Raw genomic sequence first — 20634 nt, 5'->3', positions numbered from 1 at the left:
TTGGTCAGCACTTGTTTCATATAGAGTCCTAAAGCAGGAGTCACTGTGTCCCAGGGCCCAGGCAGACATTCCATCTCTAATCTGATTACTGTGACAATGACCACAATGGGATTTTTGCGGAACAAACTGAAAGCAATTCTAAGCAAATATGTGACAAGGCCTTTGGGGATGAGAAGCTGGTGTTGACTAAGTGGAGGAGGCCCAGGGCGCCATAACTGATGACCAAGACAGAAACTGCTAAACTCGTCAGCAGCCACAGGCCCCCAACATGGGCTCCTTCCTCCCACAGCACAGCTTGCCCCTTCTCAGGAACAGCGCTAGGACCTCAAAGATCGTCTTCAGGTCCAGCACATCTCCTCAAAGCCTTGACAGGGGCTTGGGCAAAGTCCTTGGATGGAAAAGGCCTTCTCCATTGTTATTATTATAGGGTCAGCTTGAGGGTCTCCCTGCTGTCAATCAGAGAAGCTGTGGTCTATGTTCACTCTCACTTGGGGCTAAGGAAAGCGTCACACTGGAAGGGATTACAACTTCCTGCAGACAGCTGCAGACAGGAACACTCAGCACTCGGGTACAGAAGGCTTCCACCCTAGCCCATTGCAAGCTTTTCAAGTCAGGGGCTAGAAACTCTAAACACATGAGGTGGAGGAGCTGCTCGGTCATCCCTACAGGACTGCAAACTCAATGCAACTTGGCTCTCAAGTTCTGGTCCATGTCTCTAAAAATCCCATTCTGGAGGTTCTTAAAATTTTCCTATTCCTGGCAGGTAGAGAAAGAGGCCAGCAGAGGCAGCTGGGCACCGTACTTCACACCTTTAATCCCAGCACTCAGGAGGCAGAGGCAGGCCTGGTCTGCATCGAGAGTTCCGAGACAGCCAGGGCTACACAGAGAAATTCTATCTCATAAAGAGAGGCCAGCTGAGGCAAGCCACCCTTTGCTTTCCCCATGAGGGACTGGGACTCATGCCGCCATGACCATGACTGTCTCACCTTCATTCTCCTCCTGCTTGCGGAGGTGGCGCAGGACGGGCTGCAGGTTCATGTAGAGGCGGTGGCTGTTGCTCAGGAGCTGCAGGAGATGCCGGGAGCGCGTGGGACACCCTGTGTAGTAGACCAGCTTCCTGGCGGAGGGAAGGCCATCTGGCAAAATCTCAAACTTCTTGCCCTGTGGAGGAAACATGCTAATCAGACTGTGGCAGAAAACTTTACAAACTGCCAAATTCCCCTTTATATTTAAAGTAAGATTCTTATAGACGTGTGAAGCTCAACTGACCATCCTCTGAGGGACATGTTTCCTCATCAGAGCCGTCAAAGGACATGGGACACCAACTCTGGGTTTCTGGGAAACCTGGAGGGTGGGTTGGGTTGGGCGTGTTCATCGTCTTTGTCCTAGCATAGGAGACCCCTCCCTCCAGAAGCAATCCTAACACCTGAATGTAGCAAATAAGAAATGGAGCTGAGGCCAAGCACCAGTGGACTGTAGTTCACAAATAGACTGTGCGTTTTCTTTTAAAGCATTGGTTCTTCAATTTATTGGACCCCAATGCTGGGACGGCAATATCTGAGCACTAAGCAGGCATCAATTCATTTAATCCTCACAAGACATCTACAGTGAAAAGCTTGCTATAACGGTCCAAGAATGAATGAGAGAAACCGAGTCACTAGCTCAAGGTCACACATGTAGACTGCACTGGGAAACTGGTCAAAATGGATTCCTCTCTCCAGGCTAGAATCTCAGGATCAAAAATCCCTTGAGGAAAGGAATGAGGCTGAGAGATCTGTCATCTTCAACAAAATCTTAACTAAGAGTGATGTGGTGTGAGTTTCAGGAGTCGATGATCACGGTGCCCTAGAGAGTCTTAACATCACTACTGATTCTGGGCCATGAAGAGGGCAAACTGGGTCACAAGTTTCAGTTTTTTGTTTGTTTGTTTGTTTTGTTTGAGCCAGGGTTTCTCTGTGTAGCCCTGGCTGTCCTGGAACTCACTCTGCAGACCAGGTTGACTTCGAACTCAAGAGATCTGCTTCTGCCTCCCAAGTGCTAGGATTAAAGGTGTGCGCCACCATGGCCTGGCTCTGATTTTCACAGTTCTGGAAAAGGTCCAGACCATGGCAGCAGTGGTGTGGAGTGTGGGCAGAACATGTTGCAGTTTACATGTGAGCGAGGCCAGAGCAGATGACACCCAAGCAACTATGCAGAGTTGGGCCTTCTGAGTGGCAGGCTGTGAGGAGCCAGTGTGAGGCCAACAAGCTAAGATGGCCCTTCATCTGCACAGGCCCTCTCGTCTGCAGGGAGGAATGTATGTCTACAACGTCCCCAGCTGCCGCTTTTCCTGGTCCACTTTTCTCAATTGCTTCAGAGCTCAGTAAAATTGTGGATTTCAGTGACCTCCAAACAGACACAGATGACAGGGACTGCAACTCTTTGAATGTTACCACGGAGAACATGACTGTCCTAGAACCTGCCTCACCCTCAAGATCCTGAAGATGAAGCGCTTCCCTACTGCTTACAGCAGACTGCTGAAGATGACAACGGGGTGAATGTTAATAACCGGCATTAATGGGAACATCTTTTGATGTCACTTTCATCCTTCACTTGCGCTAAGAACCATCTGAGGCCGCCAGCCAGCCTCCACACTGCCTCATTTACCCTGCATGCCAACAGGCCGGCTGCTGTGGACTTTTAAATGGTTCTATTCGATCGATTTACCTTATATTTCCCCTTCTCTTTCCTCCTCTGCAATTCCAGTTACTTAAGACAGTGTGGCAGACACTGGACGCAGAGATTATAGTCTTTGATTTTAATTTGCTGCTGACATAAATAACTGGTTATGAGGATACTCATGGAAGCAAAATGTCAGCTTTTTTTTTTAAAGCTTTTTAACATTTATTTATTTTGTGTATGCTGGGGTATGTGTGTGTGCAAGCCACTTTGTGTATGGGGGCAGGTCAGAGACAGTCTTGTAAGTTCAAGGGATTCAATCCAGGTTGCCAAGTTTGGCTGCAAGCCCACCAAGGTGAGTCATTTCACCTGCCCCTAGCTTCTACTTAAAAACAAAACAAAACCCACCCCAACTCCTTTCAAATAAACAGACTACTTTTGTTTTTAGAAACAGTATTTTCAAAGTGAAACCTCCAAAATTCTCAAAATCAACGATGAGACTTCTTTTCCCCCTCCCTCCACACCCCTCTTTCCTAAGTTACTGTACACTCACTCACCACAAACACCAACTTCCCAACATTTGTCCAGGGGAAATCATAGAGCAATTGTTTCTCTTCTTCTAGATTCTGTGGAAAGAATTTCGGTATATAGGGAGTTAGGGGAAATGGGATAGATTATCTTAAAACTGTCTTGACTTATAACAAACTAAAACTCAGTAATTCAAATCTGAAACAGTCCTCAGCCCTTTTTTGGAAAAGGGCCGACAGTAATTAAGATCAGCGACAAGAGCCTGCATCCCCTGTGCACTGCATGCACTGGCTTCCGAAGGCAACTGTCACTCAGTTCTAAGTTTAAATATGAAGTCCAAAGGACTCAGACACGCAGCAACTGAGAAGGGACTGAGACTTCCAGAATTGGATATTTTCCCACCAGGAAGATAAGACATCTTTATAGCTTCCTCACAGGGAGCTACCTCCTCCTAATCTCTAAAGGATAACACTGTCCCCACCCATTTATGGGACACCATGTGTATCAGACAACCGTAATGCACGCTGAAGTTCCTGGGTGGTGCTTTTTAAGGTAGGAGAGAAGAACACGACAATTCATAAGCTCCAAGGGGCAACGTGTGGACAGTGACACTCTGCGGGTATCAAGCCCGGGCTGCTCGTCCACCCTGCATTTTCTGCTAAGGACTGACTACTGTCTAGGCAGGCAGAGCCACGCCATCCACAGGCTTAAGTCACCCACCTCTGTGCTGACAAAAGGGAAATGAGGACTGAGCTTTGGTGGGGGTCACACAAGCATTCTCTGTAGTAAAACCTGCCCAACACCATTTGATACGAACCTGAAAAATCTGTATTCCTCGCATGGTCAGTCCTAGGGTCAGTGAGCCTTCAGCCTCCCTTTTATCCTGACAGAATAAAGGTTTATGAAAAGTCATGTTTCCCTTCTATAATAAACAACTGAACAATGAAGAAAAAGACATTTCAGAACTGTAAGTTGTTTGTTTTTCTTTTTTTTTTGTTTTACTTAAAATAACTTATCAAATCTTTCCACAGTCTTTGTTTCCTGAAAGACTTAAGAAAAATCTTGAGTATTTGCTAACCCAGCTGCATCCTCTCCTGCAGACACCTTAGACTTCAGGTTTAGAGTTCAGCGCTGTATGCACACTTCTGAGACTACTCTAGGTACACATTTCTCTGAGAGCTCCAGCACATGGGCACTGCACGCTGCCCTCGCCATGTGAACGTTCTTACCTTCCCCGTGCTTAATGAATGTGTGGATGTTAGAATGTCAGGGCAATGTCCAGTTACAGTCTGAGCTGCGTCTGACTTTATGGTTTTCAAATCCTGTAGCTTTCCTAGCTCCCTATCTGTGATTCAAAAAGGACAGACAAGTGACCAAACACCGAGGGCTCTCCCTCAGAAGGTTGATAGTGCTATTTTACTAATTGCTGATATGATATACATTCCGTTGTGTATGTATATGTGTATATAAATGATAAACCTTAAGCCATTTTAACTGTAAGGAAAAAACAGTACAATTAAAAAACGTGCTCAGATTTGGCCAATCTTCAAGGACTTATGTGTAATGAGTAAGGCATGAAGCCTTAAAAGTTACTAATAAATATTCTTTTTTTTTACCAGATATTATAAGACAATAGATGAATATTGTCAAATCTTTATTAAATTCAAAGGATGCTTTGGCTTATCTTATATGCCTGGGTATTTTCCCTGGCTGTATGTCTGTGCACCACCCATGTACTCAGGGCTGGCAGAAGCTGAAGTGGGTGTTAGACGCCCTGGAACTGGAGTAATGATGGCTGTGAGCCACTGCTTGGATGGCAGGCATAGAACCCATGTCCTGAGAAAGCGCAACAAGTACCCCAAAGCACTGAGCCACCTCTCCAGCCCCTGGGTCTTTATTAAGTTTAAGGCCAGTTTTCTCAGGATCACAGGAAGAAGCATTAGAAAGCATGGTCTTGCCTGGCCTGTCTCTGGCATGGAAAGGCACATGCAGTGCTGGGCTCAACGGAGCCTGCTCCATCAGCACACACTCAGGGCAGGTTCCCTCCCCAGGCGATGTCCACGCTTTCTGAAGTAAGCCTGGGGCCAAGGCAGTGCTGTAGTTCACGTCTGAGACGTGTATGGGAAACCAGGCAAAAGGTGCTTCCTTCAGAACGGTCTGCTTCCCCTTATGAGCTGCCCGTATGTGAGTCAGATGCAACGGTTTGACTTCTCCAAGTGGGCGGTGTCTGTCAGGTACCAGTAACTCATCTCCCCGCTTCAGTTACAGCTTTTGTTAAATGTCTTTTTAAAGCAGATATTTTCTATACAATGCAGAACTATATACTAAGCAAATTTTCTTTTTCTTTTTTCAAAAAGATTAATTTGTACACATCAGTTTTATTGAAAGATTAATTTCTAATCAGATTTCTTTAAACTAGCAAATAAAGCAATAGCAGCGATACGTTCTGAACACTTGCTGATGTCACAGGCGTCCTGCCTTGCCGTGTCAGGACTGTTAGTTACTGCATGGACCCCTCTGGCCTTCACAGTGCAGTGTCTCCCTTATTCAAGAGATGGCCCATGACCAGTACAGCTGCCCAGATCCCCAGGGCCTCTAACTGACATCCCATCCCAAGGCCGGACTCTGTCCAGTGTACTGTTTATATTTCTAATATACTTCAGAATAGGAGCCGACTGTCCCAGACGCCACTTATAGGAATTTTCTTGTGTAGAGTGAGATGTCAGAATGAAATTTCTCAGAAAAAGTGAGTCAGCCCTTTAGGAATTTCGACAGAGATCTACGGTCCTCCATATGCCTTCCTAGGATGGAGAGGCAGTAATTTGAGGGAGCCGGAGGGAGGGAGAGAGAAGAAAGGAGGGAAAGGGAGGGAGGGAGGGAAGGAGGGAGGGAGGGAGGAAAGTAGAGGGAGAGGGAGGGAGGGAGGGAGGGAGGGAGAGGGAGGGAGGGAGAGGGAGTGTTCTGAGCTTTGGAACCAGCCAGGAAGTTACATTTAGTAACATGACCACCCAGCAATATGACCAAACATATTCTCCCCGGACAATGGTCCCATTTATATTAACTCAGCGTAAGGGGTGCGGTAGGGACAACCAACATATCAACAAAATCCCATGCTGATCATCATGCCTGTCATGTGACAGGTATGGCTCACTGATCAATTCCCACAGTCCTAAGGGGTAGGTAGGTCCCAGTGTCCTTTAACCTATGAGAAATCTGAAGCACAGAGATGTTAAATGCTTGCCTTGGGTCACATAGTAAGGAGCCAAACTGGGATTCAACCCACGGTCAGACCCCACGGGCCATGTTTTAACAACTTCGTCCCACTGGGTTTGCAAATATACCCTGAGTACTTAGAAGAATCCAGTTCTAGTCAGGAATGACCCTTGTCAGGATAGGGAAGATACAGAGAGGAGCACGGAAGAGAAGGCAGAGCACGCTGAGGCCCAGCATGAGTGTGCAGAGCATCTTCACAGCGCTCTGTGGAAAGGAGGCCTGGGATACATAGGATGCAAAGAGAATACGGAGCACCCGAGTCCCTGAGGCAACTAACTGATCACAGAAACTCTGTCACCCAGGAGCCTGGGCTGCAATCCACATTTCTGCCACTTGGTTTTGCAACCTTAGTGAATTATTTAACTTTTTTAAGCCTCAAGTTTCCTGGCTTATAAAATGATCACTTTTTATACAGTGTGGGGGTTTGAAGGAAAAAAAGGAGGCATACGGTGCTCTGTCTGCACTGGGGTCGGTGGGAACATTCCCACAATTAAAGGAATATAATGAGGGTGGGGCTTTCACAGGGCAATACTACAATAACATTCACCAAACATCTTGCAAAGGTTACTCTTCCAGGCAGAAAAAGAACTATAGCATAAGGCCCTCAGAGGCAGATCACCATCGCAGCCCTTCGTTATCACACGTTACAAACATTTAAGAACTCTAACATGCTGCTTCCGGGCTAGACCACGGAGGCCTGACACGTGTAACCAAGGGCAGGCCAAAAGAAGAGCTTCCCACAGCTTGTTGTAAGAGGAAAGCAGAGTTCTCAGGCGAGCTGAAATCTCGCGCAGGAAGGAGGGTTTTCCTACCTTGTACAGTCTGTAGTAATGGATGGCGACGTCGTCCAGTCGGACGGCTTCTTTGATGTACTTTAGGTAGGCCTCGGAGGCCGTCAGGGCAAACTGGTCCTTGTGCATGTTTGGGATGTGTTTCAGGATGTAGTCCTTCCCCCGCTTGGAAACAACCTGTGGGGACACCGTGCCCCAACCGACAAGAGGATGAGAAGCTAATTCAGGCCACATGAAGCTGGATACTTCTCACTAGAAAATTCTAATTTTTATCCCATTTTCGCTGTCTTCTTAGGCTACCGGGAGGAACCAGTTAAGGTTGTAAGATATAACGCCCACTTGGTAGAACAAACAATCGTAATTGGGGAAAACAGATTCTTTTGGTTTAAAGAGTCACCGACGTGAGCAGAAGTCCCACGCAAACTGAAGTAATTTCACATACTTCACGGATTACGCTCTTAAACGATGGTACTGTGGGAAGAAATGATGTCAGGGAACAGCTGCAGGACTGAAGTCCCACTAACTCCCACAATCCCCCACACAGAACGTGAGACTAGAAACGTTCATCTGGGGAAGGTAAAGGACCAGGCGGGACTCTTTGGAACACTGGTTTTCACAGGAAAGGCCAGGAACTCTACTTGAAAACACAGGAGGAAACGGTTTCGATTCAACACGCCCTCCCTGTGATTTGCTGGGGCTTAGAATTGGATGGGGTCCACTGAGCTTTCTTTCTTCCTTTCTTTCTTTCTTTCTTTCTTTCTTTCTTTCTTTCTTTCTTTCTTTCTTTCTTTCTTTCTTTCTTTCTTTCTTTTTTAAGATTTATTTATTTATTATATGTAAGTACACTGTAGCTGTCTTCAGACGCACCAGAAGAGGGAGTCAGATCTCGTTAGGGATGGTTGTGAGCCACTATGTGGTTGCTGGGATTTGAACTCAGGACCTCCGGAAGAGCAGCAGGGTGCTCTTACCTGCTGAGCCATCTCACCAGCCCCCCACTGAGTTTTCAAATGTGAGTTACACCCTGCACCCGGTGGCTGCATACTGAGGGTGTTGGGAATGGCCATGCGGATTTCAGAAGGGTCTGAAAACACAAAAAGCCAGTGGCAACACGAGCAGAAGCAAGGGCTTCGGATGGTGGCAGTGGGGGACACTGGCGAGTTTTCAGCTCTAACGTGACTTCAGCATCTGTTGTTTGGTGCTTACTTTTCATACTTCACAAAGGATTCTACATGGAGGCCGGTGGTGGCCCACACCTTTAATCCCAGCACTCAGGAGGCAGAGGCAGGAGCATTTCTGTGAGTGCTAAGCCACCCTGGTCTGCATAGGCAGTTTCAGGGAAGCTGGGGCTGCAGAGAGAAACCCTGCTTGGGGCTGCGGTGGGTTCAGAAGTTTAAGGCACCCCAGCAGCTGTGTGGACACATCTGTAGAGTCACCAGCTGGATGGTGCCAGAGCATCCAGTCTAAGAAATCAACCAGATCCTGGAGTTGCACACTTGGGAGCCAGGACTTCACACCACAGGTGACTGGGGAGTTCCTGCAGGTACTGTGTAAAGTAAGAGGCTCGCTCCTCTCAGAGCAAGCTGGGGGACACCGAAGCAGGAATAGCTCTGCAACACTGTGCTGAGCTCTGAGACCCAGGGAGGGAACGCCAAACGGAAGGATGCAGTAGACTTAGAAGGAAACCAATAGTGACAAAATAGGGACTAAGCAGGGTAACAGGAAATGGAGTGGGCACATCAGAGCATGTGGGTAGGAATGTGGCAGAGGCACAGTGCCAAGCCAAGTCCATGTGATGCCAGGTTCTGGCAACTGGGCCTATGGCAGCCTCCAGCCCTCTGACAACAGGGGAACAGAGGTAGGGCTGTTTCTGTGGAGGTGGGGGAGGGAGGAGTGTGATTGGGGGTGTTCCGAGTCTGTGGAACTAAGGAATGAGTAGCCACCTCACTGTACAGGGCAGGCATATTTAGGCATTACCTGCATATTCTGAAGGTAGGCATGAAAAACCGTGATTGGGATGAAATCTCCCTGGTGTAAGTGGCTAGGTGCCAAGGGCAGCAGAAAAATTCAGCAAAAGGAGAAGAGAGCGCCTACTGAATCAGGCAACATAAAGGGCATGAATGACCCGAGAGATGGCATGTGCTTGCCTGAAGGGGAGCAGGTGGGGGAAGAGGACCGAGGAACGCACACGGATGGGAAGGAAGCTGCCAGAAAGTCAAGCACACTTGGCCTATCTTTTGGGAAGCCAGCCAGGCGGTTCTGCTTTGTGGACGCAGGTGACCCATTGTTCCGGTGAACATCAACAGTAGGGGAGAGAGCCTGAGCCAGAGCCGAGGCCACAGAAGAGAGGGACAGAGCGGCCTGCAGGAGGACTGGCAACCCCAACAGGCTACGGAGCATGTGTGTGAGCCTACTCCTGCCAGAATGACCTACATCTATCTATCTTCTCCTGACAGAAGGGGACGGCTCCTCGCCTGGCAGGGAAGGACACAGAGGTCAGAGCCAAATGTTGATTCAGAGTTGTTTTCTCAGCCCATTAAAACTGTGAATGATCTCATCGCTTGAGAAGTAATCATTTTCCCTCAAAGGGGAAAAATACAATTCACCGGGAGGATGGAGAGTGTCGCCGCTAGCCAGGCGTGGGCTTGCACACCTTCAGTCCCTGCACCTGGGAGGTGGAAGCAGGTGGATCTCTGTGAGTTCAAGGCCAGTCTGGTCTAGAAAGTGAGTTCCAGGACAGCAAGGGATGCACAGAGAAACCCTGCTTAAAAAACAAAACAAACCGCCACCCCCCCAAAACAAAAAACCCCAGAGTATCACTGCTATGCACATTCCAACACGGGGCTGGGTAAGCTGAAGTTCTTCTGCATTTAAGATGGCCAGAGAGCCTCCTCAGTCATGAGCAGACTAGGAAAGATTCCCAGCCTCCGATTGGTAGTTGGGCATCACAGCGATTTCCCTGGGCCCAGAACATGCAGGCTCATCTCTTGAAGAGGCTTGTGTCTGAACAGGCAGTATGGAGAATCCAGACAGTACCTACCCATGCCGGGAAGTAAGCCTCTGGCTCAAAGTAGTCTCCGTGGTGCAGTTTCCTTTTGAAGTTGCCGAGGTCAGCTTGCAGTGCAAAGGCTGCCAGCAGGAAGTAGGCCTCCTCTCTGAGCACACACTGGGAGTGCAGCACCTGTTTCCGTAGGTGCCAGTAATAATAGTATCTTGCAATTCGGTCACTAGAAAATACGGGAAAACAGCAGTCATGTTTTGGTGGAATGTTACAAGCACATGCCAACAGATCCCAAATTTCATATGCATCTGCTAGCAGAGGCCCTTTGCTTCGGCTCCCTTGGGTCCTCCTCACTGAGGTGGGGAAGACCCAAGCTGGAACCAGATCACCACCTCAGGAGGCTGCAGGGGCAGAAGGCTCAGCTGCCAAAAACAGACCCTAAAGCTCACAGCCTTTGGCTCATCCAAAGAAAAGGCAGCTCTGAGGGACTCCACTCCAGTAAGGTGCATATGTCACAGAACACAAGCTGGACGTGCCAGAAGCTGGGCGCTTGCAGTCTGCATAGCGACGTTGTGCTTCTCACTCCCTTAGTGGGAACAAACCGAGGGGCAAGCCTGGCCTCCCTGTTTGATGGTCCTTGATTGTTCCCCTCCTTAGCGCATCACAGATGCTCTACAGCACGTAAAACGCTTATAGGAGATCTGAGCACCAGTGGCTTGTTACTTTCCCCGCTGCCCCGAGGATGAAAGAACCAATGCTTTCCTTGAAGAACATGCCTTGTTCTACAGGAGGAGGAGGATGCTTTATGGAGTGTTTTCACGGGCACAAGCCTCGACAACCATGACACTCCCTCCACAAGGAAATGCTAATAGTGCACGCTCGAGTCCACCCAAGCCAGAAATAAATCCAGTCCACCGAATAGGTGAATGGGCAGTGCTGGCAGGGGTGCTAGCAGGGGTGGGTGGGTCACAGGACCTCTAGTCACATCAGAAGAAATGTTCATGAGCAGATTATAATTAAGGAAAACAACTGTGGCTGTGTGCGCCTTCAGGGAGGTCCCTGGCCTCTACCTGCGGTCACAGCTCACCAGCAGATGATAACAGAAACATATGTGCCTAAGACCAAGACCAGGGCTAAGGATGAAGAGCTTAAGGGGAAGGCATCTGTGGAATTCTTTTCCCGAGGATAGGGCACTACTCAGTGCTGTTGGATGGTGTATGTATGTATGTGTCTGTGTGTATGTGGGGCGGGGGCGGGGGCACAGAGATAAAGGGTTAACATTCATTAGCCCTATGGGGTTTACTCGTGGCTAAGTCATCTATTTTCCTTCTTTACAGGGCATTCCATCCCTACCATATAAAGTGGGTGTGCACTTCATGCAGGCGAAGGCTGACTAATGACCTTTCTAGGCCTTAGAAATATGCTCTATGTACTAATACTCCTTACTCTTACTTTGCACCTGCTGACGACAGAAAATAGCAAATGCTAGCTTTTCATGGAACATTAGCCCCGCGTATTTCTTCTTTCATATGAAGGTCTCTCAAAGTTTAAAAGGAAAAGGAAAACAAGCTCATGTTTCCTGTAGTTTCTGTTCGCTGAAGTGTAATCTCTAGCACTGAATCCCACACCAAAGAAAGAGGTTCACAACCAGCTAAGTCTAGTTTACACCCTGACACGGATCATGCATCCGTTTCCAAGAAGATAGAGTCTGTTCTCCGCCCCTCAGCTTGCACCCTTGATTTCATAGGAAGCTCCCCCTTCTCCAGGCTCACACTTAGTTTCTTGTTGTTTTTCAAGAAGGGGTTTCTCTATGTATCCCTGGCTGTCCTGGGACTCATTCTGTAGACCAGGCTGGCCGCAGAGATCTGCCTGCCTCTGCCTTCCAAGTGCTGGGATTAAAGATGTGTGCTTACTCTTAATTTTTAAACTAGTGATTAAGAGTACGAGCAAGACCTCAAGTGAAGGGGAAACCAGGCTAATGGAAAACCAAGGAGTTTGAGAGTTTGTGGCCCTGTCCCTCTTGGGAAAGAATATAAGCATATTTAATAAATCTTGTTCCAAAACACTGACAGCTCCTTTGGGCTGAGTGTGCAAATGTGAGCTGGTGGCATTAACGTTTTCTCCCTCAGCCTGCCACACTCAGGAAGAAACCAATGTGCCTCTGGTGTGGTGGGCACCAAGAATACAAGAATGTGAAGAAACAAGCAAAGCCCCAAGTGCTGCTGCTGCTGCAGCGTTTATGTGCTAACAGGCGGAAGGCAGGCAGCGCTGGCACCAGGATGTGCTTGGTGTCTGCCGAAAGAAGCGCTGCAGAGGGCACCGAGGCTCCGGCCCGTGGCCTGTTCTCATACCTGATCAGCTTCCCATTCTCCACGTAGTACTGCACCCGGAAGTGGATGATCATGGGGGGCCCAAACTGGTCGATGCCCTGAGACAGAGACACATGCAGTGAGCTGTGTTTTGTTATCTCCAAGACAGGCATCAAACACAACCACGCTACCGTCACTTGCAAGGCACATTTCCAAACACAAACAGGCTCATCTGTTCCTAACATGGGGCTTGTAGCAGCGGAAAGTTGTCCCACACGGGCACCAGGTCCACATCCGACCAAGAAGTTACAACGTAAAGCAGGGCACCCTCCCTCTCCGGATTCTCACTCGCCTGCTTGCCATGCTGCCAATGGCAACATAAGGGAAGATAAAAATAAATGTCATGGAAATTTCTAGCTGAGAGCCGGCTCCTGGCCCAGCTCTGTTCCCTGCAGTGACCATTTGCTCCCTATTACAAATGCTGTCTTGTTCCCTCAGCATTCCACACAGCACATTCTAGCACACAGCTTGTTTACTTAAATGTTGGGGGCTTTGCTCTGCAGTTGGCTTTGAAGTCCCCTTCCAGCTTAGCCCAAGAATCCTGCACTGCTATGGGAGGATCCCCTGCACTGATATGGAGGATCCCCTGCACTGCTATGGAGGATCCCCTGCACTGCTATGGAGGATCCCCTGCACTGCTATGGAGGATCCCCTGCACTGCTATGGAGGATCCCCTGCACTGCTATGGGAGGATCCCTTGCACTGCTATGGAGGATCCCCTGCACTGCTATGGGAGGATCTGGGATTGGATGTAACTTCATTCCTGACTCACTAGGTGATGGCAGAAACTACGGGGACCAGCCTGTGATTTCCCCTTCCCCCAACCTGACTGATATTAACTACATAAAGATACCATGCTGTACAGTGAAACAACAAAAGCTTGGATGCAAGAACCATAAAAAAAGCAAATTTAAAAATTACTAAAGCCTCCTACAAGTTTTGACAACACTGTCACAGGAGAAAATCAGATCCTCTCTCCTGCTTTTCACTGTAAAGCACTACCCCATGATTATGAAAACATTGTAACCTATCGGTTTATGCTGTCAGGTACTCACATCTGATCCACAAGGCATTTCAGTGCTTATAATTCATTTCCCCTTTTCAGTTTCTACTGGGTAAATTATTGCCTATGATTTTTTTTATTCTAACGTGACAGCTAAAATAAACATTTTTACAGAATAAAAAGAATTTTGCGTATAAATGTAATCTCACCCAAGTGACTTCGTATTGCCGTACCTTGCTGGCCTCCTTTTTCCATTCTTTTGGACAATACTTATAAAGCTTTTGTGACAATTCCATATATACATGTTCATTATCTGCACATTAAAAAAAGAGAGAGAGATGCTAAAGAAAAAAGATTTGTTTCAAAGAAAAAAAAAACTACCCAAAGCTACAATTCCAGAAACCAGCCTCCTGATCTGAGAATGTTGCATAAGGACACAAAAGGACACAAGGGCACAAGCTGGACATTACTGAGCTGACGGGGTCTTTTGCTTCTGCAACACAGCACTCGAGATTCTAGAGGATGAAAAGCTTAGAAGACATGTGGTTTCTAATGACCACATGTGCTTAGCTTCCAGGATCTTTACAGACCACTGAGCGTCCATTCCTGTGGACACACAGCTTAGAGAAACACTTCGGTTTAGTGGGGAGAAGAATCTTCTCATAGGTGAAAAATGCTGACACAGCAGTACTGTGCTCGGTCGCTCTGAACACTGGGGCATTGATGGTAGCACATGTCCAAGCATGGGCCAACACCTGCTTTCTGAGGAGTTGGCTTTTAAAACATCCATTCTGTGTTCCCCACACCAGGGCACGAGCTTGCCAGAAGGACAAACCGGCCCTCGGTCTGCCTTCAGGATCTATCCACACAAGAGAAAAGTCTTGCGGAAAAACAATATTTGACTCCAAACAATCCCTCAAGTGGGGCTGGAGTGGTGACATGTTTTTAAAGGGAACAGAAAATCTGTCTCCTGGAACTTACATAATGTGAGCGGAACATAAGGAAACAAGCCGGGCCAAACACATTTTTTTTCTTTAACTTTTCTTTGAGAGAATTTTTTGCAAAGATCTATTCCACAGGAGAAGTCCTTGGCATTCCGATTTTGTACAAGGCTTTAATTAATACATGCGCATGCACACACGCACACCCTCACACACACACATGCGCGCGCACGTGCACGCGCACACACACACACACACACACACACACACACACACACACTCACACACACTCACTCACTCCAGCTAATTTTTTCTCCATCACTAAAGGCATCCTCTTCTGGATGCTCCATAACGACCTTCCCAATGAAGGGACGTGCACCATTCTCATTCCAGGAAGATGTGAGCTGACTGCACAGTAAAACCCTGATGAACGCTGGGGTTGACTGGAAGATGTCATTGAAAACGGAAGCTACTCTGTCTGTAAGTGGGCTGTTCAGGCCTCTTAACATCTTCCACTTAACCCAACACCCAGGTCAGTAGAAGCTGCCTCCTAGCCTTTCATCTTTCTGACTGAACATGACTCTGACTAGTGTGTGGTTTGAGCTCCTGTTGGAAGCAGCACAATGATGACCAGAAGGGAGACTGCTCAGAGCAGCACATGCATATTTACATTTTATTTTTATTGAAAATAAATTCTTCATAGACTATATTCTGATCGTGGTTTCCCCTCCCCATTCCTTCTATATCCTCTCTCCCTTCCATTCCCACCCAATTCCATGCTTCCTCTAGTTCTTTAGAAAAAAAAATGCTAATAATAAAAATCAGAATTTAAAAAACAAAACAAAGAAAAAGCACGAGAAACATACACACACCCACACAAATAACACCCACACAAATGCAAAATCAGAAACAATAATATACAAACAAAAGAACAGTTAAGATAAAAAATACCCAAACAAAGCAATACAAGACAAAATGTCTACAAAAATACCATTGAGTATTGTGTTGGTCATCTCCCGCTGGGCATGGGGCCTTCCCTTAAGTGTGGTGTGTATACCCAGTGAGACGCCACTAGAAAAAAACTAAGCTTTCCTGTAAGTGGTTGTTAATTAGAGATAGCGTCTGGGTTAGGAATGGGCACTCCTTCCCCCTCTCAGCCTGAGACCCTTGTCTAGCTGCGACCTGTGCAGCCCTCGTGTGCTGCCAGAGTCTCGGGGAGTCTGTGAGCACAGTGCACACCTTAAATTACCTTTATGTGTCTGTCACTTGACAGTGTGACCAGAGCTATCTAGCTTGAGAACTCTGGGTAGCTGGACACATATAGACTGGTAGACACAAACTGAGCAGAAGAGCTGCGTTCCCCTTCCCAAACTTTGCCCTAGACTACTCTGTACCTCTGTAATATCCTTTATATATAATATACTCCTAAATGTGCGAGCAAATAAGCCAGGTTTCTCACTGTTGAAGAAAGAAGCCATAAGCAATGGAAAGAAGAGGCGGACTGAATCTCATGGAACTGGATTGTCATCAGAAGTGTTAACTCGAGCTCACGGATATCACAGAAAGTGTGTGGAGGAACTTTTGCCAAAACTAACATCACCATAAGGACATAAATAATTAGTGTGCCCCATGATACTGTACAGTGAGAATGGCACTTTATCATTTATCTGATATCCCCACCCAAATCACGCATAACCTGAATTAACCATAAGGAAACATAAACCAAACCCAAATTAAAGGACATTCCACAAAGTAACCTGACTGTTCTCTTAAAAAAAGAAAAGGGGGAGGAAAAAAAAAAAGCCAAGGCCACAAGGGAGGCTGAGGGGTGGCTGAAGAATAAAGACTTGAAACCAGACCATCTGTGACTATGATGGACAGTCCTAGGACCCCTGGAGAAAACTAAAGACTACTTAGCACTGGGGCATGGACTTCCTGATTGTAATGTTGCCACGTGGTTACGTAGAAGATGCTGCTGGTCTCACGTGTGGAGAGATGGGAAACAGGAAGGTAGATCACAGATGGAGGAAGAAATGTTGGTGTTAATACCTAAGGAGACTCTCATTGTCTTCTTGGAACTTTGAAATTATTTCAATACAAAACTGAAAGAATGGCATTGTGATTCTTGCTATTTAGATGGATTTTTAAAGAGTGTTAGATTGACTGAATCTTAAAAATGCCAATGTTCAAAGTACATTCTTTCCAACTATTGAACAGACAGTGACAATTTCAGTCACCAATTTAAAATGGTGTGAGTGGCTTCAAGGCAGTAAAGCCATCCTCCACACCCCGATGGTGGATACATGCAGTACATCTGTCTAAAGTCGTGGGATACAAACACCAGGAGGGAAGCCACGTGGGAAGGATGGACTCTGGGCGATAGAGTGTCAGGTTGGGGATGACAGTGGGGACGCTATACCTGCATGTGCATGGTGTTCTAGAACCCTCTATACTTCCTCCTCACCTGCCTGGGAATCCAAATCCACACTAAGAACGAAAAACCTGTGATGCAAATTCTGAAATGCACGTCCATCCTGCAAAGCTGGCACAACAGCAGCTTCTGTCTGTCACATTACATTGTCTTGACAGTGAGGGAAGTCTGGTGGCATGTCTGAACCCCTTCAGACACGACTGCTAGCCAGCAGTAGAACCAGAATCTGAACCAGGTCACCTGACTGCCGTTCCACTGCTCTTTCACCACACTGCAAACTCTCCTTTAAAGAGCAACTTAAAAGCTCTTGTTTGGAATCTGGAGGAAGCTATGAACTGGTTTTCTTGGACCGGCTTGTTGAACCACAGAGATCAACAGTCTGGCTGCAGGTGCAGAAGGAAGAACGCCTTTGAGGGCACAGCAAGAGTCGTCTGGAATCTAGGCAGCAGCTTCCCGCTTCTAGACCCAAAGATGGTGGTTAGCCTTCCTGTTTTCACTGCACTGACTACTACAGGAGTGAAGCAGAGGGCAAATGGCTGACATGCAGGGCTGTCTGCATTCCTCATTCCATGTTCCAAGAAAGGCAACCGAACACAGTTCCCATTTTGGAAGAAAGGGAGCCCGCTTTTTCTGTTGACAATATATTTTCTAACTTGGCAGATATAAACATTCACAGCACCGACCAGATTCTCAAACTATCACAACCTTTAGATTTAAAACAATCCGAGAAAACGACTATACACATAAATGTAGAGAGTATAATTAAACACAAGTAAATCTCCTTGAAAAAGATGAGCAGACATGTTAAAATATTCTGAGATTTAAAAAGTAAAGCGGAGAAATTTCTAGATATACTTTGACATAAGAGAGCTTTTAACAAATGGCTGTAAGTCCCAAGGGTCTGGTGCTAAGTAAGGGACATGAGACAGGGAGTGCCTATGAAATCCTTCCCTGCAAATTCCTAATATAATGGTGGAAGAAAATGACTGCATTTTACAGTCACACCGCCTGACTAGAAAAAAGAAAAGGACGTGACGAAAAACAGAAAAAAAAAATTCAATTAATCCATCACTGTCATACTTTTAATTGCAAGAGAATCTGAACAGAAGAAAGGCAGTTTTACTATGTTCAAAATTTTGGTAATGTCACAAGCCATTATCATTTGTAGCGTTGTAGATGGTAATGACAAATGACAAAAACCATCTCCTTTCCTCCAAGATAGGGCTGGTCTCCGTGGTCACGAAAACAGCAGCAACAATAAAAACCAAGCCTGGCTCATTAAAACAAAATGAAACAAAAGGAACGACATTACTAAGTCTAAAACGTAACAACAATAATAAAAATCCCAAATCACATAAGAAGTACATCAGCTGACATTGGAAAATAAATACTACACTTGGAACGGGGATCAGTGGATGGGTATTTTGACAGCTCACGTAGCACGATGGCTTTAGACTTTAAAATGTCATGTCCTTGGAGACAGTTGGCTAAAGATACCAGAGAGTGGACTGAAACTTACTTTGTATAACACTGAGACCAAAGAGGTGACTGTCCTTTAACCTGAGCAGGTCACACACCTGGACCAGCAACTGGTGACACAGAATTTTAACCTGTGGGAGGGAGAGAAAAAGAAAGACACTTGAGCTACTTAAATTCAGCCACACTGACACAATCAGGCACTTTTTAAACTTTGTAAATCTACACCTTCACAGGACACCCTGACATCAGTAAAATCACCCCTGGTTTTTGGAAATCTCTGCAACCTGGGGCTGTGTCTCAATGACTATCAGTTGTACAGCATGATAACCGGGTACCAATGCAATCTTACACAAGACTCATAAATCTCATGACACGTGGGTCAGGGTCTCAGATCATGCATGAAAAACAGGGCCTTTAGAAGAGCTTGCTCCATTAAAGGTATTTACTTGGCAGTATGTTCTGTCTTTTACCATTTTTTCTTACATGAATGGATACATTTTTATACAGTATTCAATGTTTTGGTATAAGTATACCCTACAGCGGTGTTCTCAAATGCTGTGATCCTTTAACACAGGTCGTCATATTGTGGTGAACTGCCTTCATATAGTTATTTTTGTTGCTACTTCATAATTGCAATTTTACCACTTTTTTTTAGATTTATATATTTATTATATGTAAGTACACCATAGATGTCTCATTACAGATGGTTGTGAGCCACCATGTGGTTGCTGGGATTTGAACTCAGGGCCTTCGGAAGAGCAGTCGGTGCTCTTAACCACTGAGCCATCTCTCCAGCCCAATTTTACCACTTTTAAGAATCATAATGCAAATATCTGTTTTCTGATGGTCTTAGGCAACCCCCTGTGAAAGGGTGGTTTACCACTCCTAGGGGTCATGACCCCTAGGCTGAGAACTGCTGCCTGCAGAATGGCTTAACCAATGCAACGCCTCACATCATTTTGGTATGTGGTAAGAACACTTAAGATCTACCCTCAGGCAGCAATGTCTAGGTATCCGGCACATTATTAGTTATGGTTTCCATTCTGCAGAGTCTTTTTGATCTTATTCATCCTCTTAGCTGAAACATCAGACCCTTTGGCCAGCATCTCCCTGCCCTGCCCACTTCAGGCCCTGGTAACTACCGTGCACTCTGCTCCTATGAGGTAAGGTACCCTTTTATGACTGCACAAAGGAGCCCATGCAGTCTGTGCCTAACTTACGACATTTAGTATAATGCTTTGCAGATTTACCCATAGTGTAGCAAATGACAAGTCTCCCTCCTGACGTGGCCTAATTACTCCACCATGTGTGGACGTACCACACTGTCTCTTCAGTCGCCAGTGGGCGCCACCAACTGCTACGCACGAGGCTGCAGGCAATGTGAATGCAGGTGTACATCCACCACAGTGATGCCTGAAGTGGCCTTTTTTTTTTTTTTTTTTTAAAAAAAAACAACTCAGTTCAGTTGTGTCAAGTGATGTGTTTCTGGAAGCTGTCTTGTGAGAGGGCGTTGATGTTTTGAGATGAAAACAGACACTTGAGAAGGTGCCCGATGTTTAGAAAGAATATAAAAGGAACCCCACAAACAGCAAGGATGCTTCTGCATTGCTACATCATGCCACACTTCACTGGTCTTCACCTCAGAGGGAGAAAAGCACCCAAGAACTTCTTGTGGTAGTCCAGCTGCTTCTGGCTGCTTCTGCTGACTCGTGCTGACCTGTGCTGACGAGGTGGAGCCTTGCTGTTTCTGCTGCTGCTACTGATTCCTGTTTGGGGTTTACTATTGAAGTGGACTGGGGTATCCTGACAAGGAAGAGTGGAATCTCCCAAAGGAACTACTTCTAAAAGGTCCATAACACTGCTTTCCTACGAACTTTTTCTCCCTGCTACCTCTGGACGGTAGGTTGAAGCGTTTAAGAACCCTAAATAAAGGAGGTTTTGAGAAACTCTAAGCATACAGATGTCATTTCCTCTGGATACCCAGGAGAGGACCTGTGAGATCACAGTCCATCTGTATTTAGTACTTTGAGGAAGCACCATGCTATTTAACAGAAGGCCACACTGCTTTACGTCCTGACCAGCAGATGACAGGTGCCCCTCCCCCCATGTCCTCGGCAACTCTTGTCAACTTTTCTGTTTGGTGGCAGCCATTTAAACCTCTGT

General features: G+C 46.5%; 1 protein-coding gene across 4 annotated transcripts in view; it reads right to left on the bottom strand.

Moving 5' to 3' along the window:
* Positions 1-20634, bottom strand: part of Frmd6 (FERM domain containing 6) — a 76779-nt gene that overhangs the window by 11142 nt on the left and 45003 nt on the right. For 2 of the 4 annotated variants that reach the window (XM_006515978.2, XM_006515979.4), the window contains exons 3-10: positions 18512-18602; positions 13854-13933; positions 12600-12676; positions 10288-10474; positions 7272-7427; positions 4004-4069; positions 3216-3284; positions 987-1161 (exon numbers count right to left, since the gene is read on the bottom strand). In XM_006515978.2, coding sequence (XP_006516041.1) covers positions 987-1161; positions 3216-3284; positions 4004-4069; positions 7272-7427; positions 10288-10474; positions 12600-12676; positions 13854-13933; positions 18512-18602 — 901 coding nt within the window. Of the gene's footprint in view, positions 1-986; positions 1162-3215; positions 3285-4003; positions 4070-7271; positions 7428-10287; positions 10475-12599; positions 12677-13829; positions 13934-18511; positions 18603-20634 lie in introns of all 4 variants that reach the window. The other 2 variants (XM_006515977.4, NM_028127.3) reach the window with 1 other exon arrangement.

Source organism: Mus musculus, chromosome 12 (genome assembly GCF_000001635.26).
Source record: "Mus musculus strain C57BL/6J chromosome 12, GRCm38.p6 C57BL/6J".
Classification (NCBI taxonomy): Eukaryota; Metazoa; Chordata; class Mammalia; order Rodentia; family Muridae; genus Mus; species Mus musculus.
This window is presented reverse-complemented; position numbering and strand designations above follow the sequence as displayed.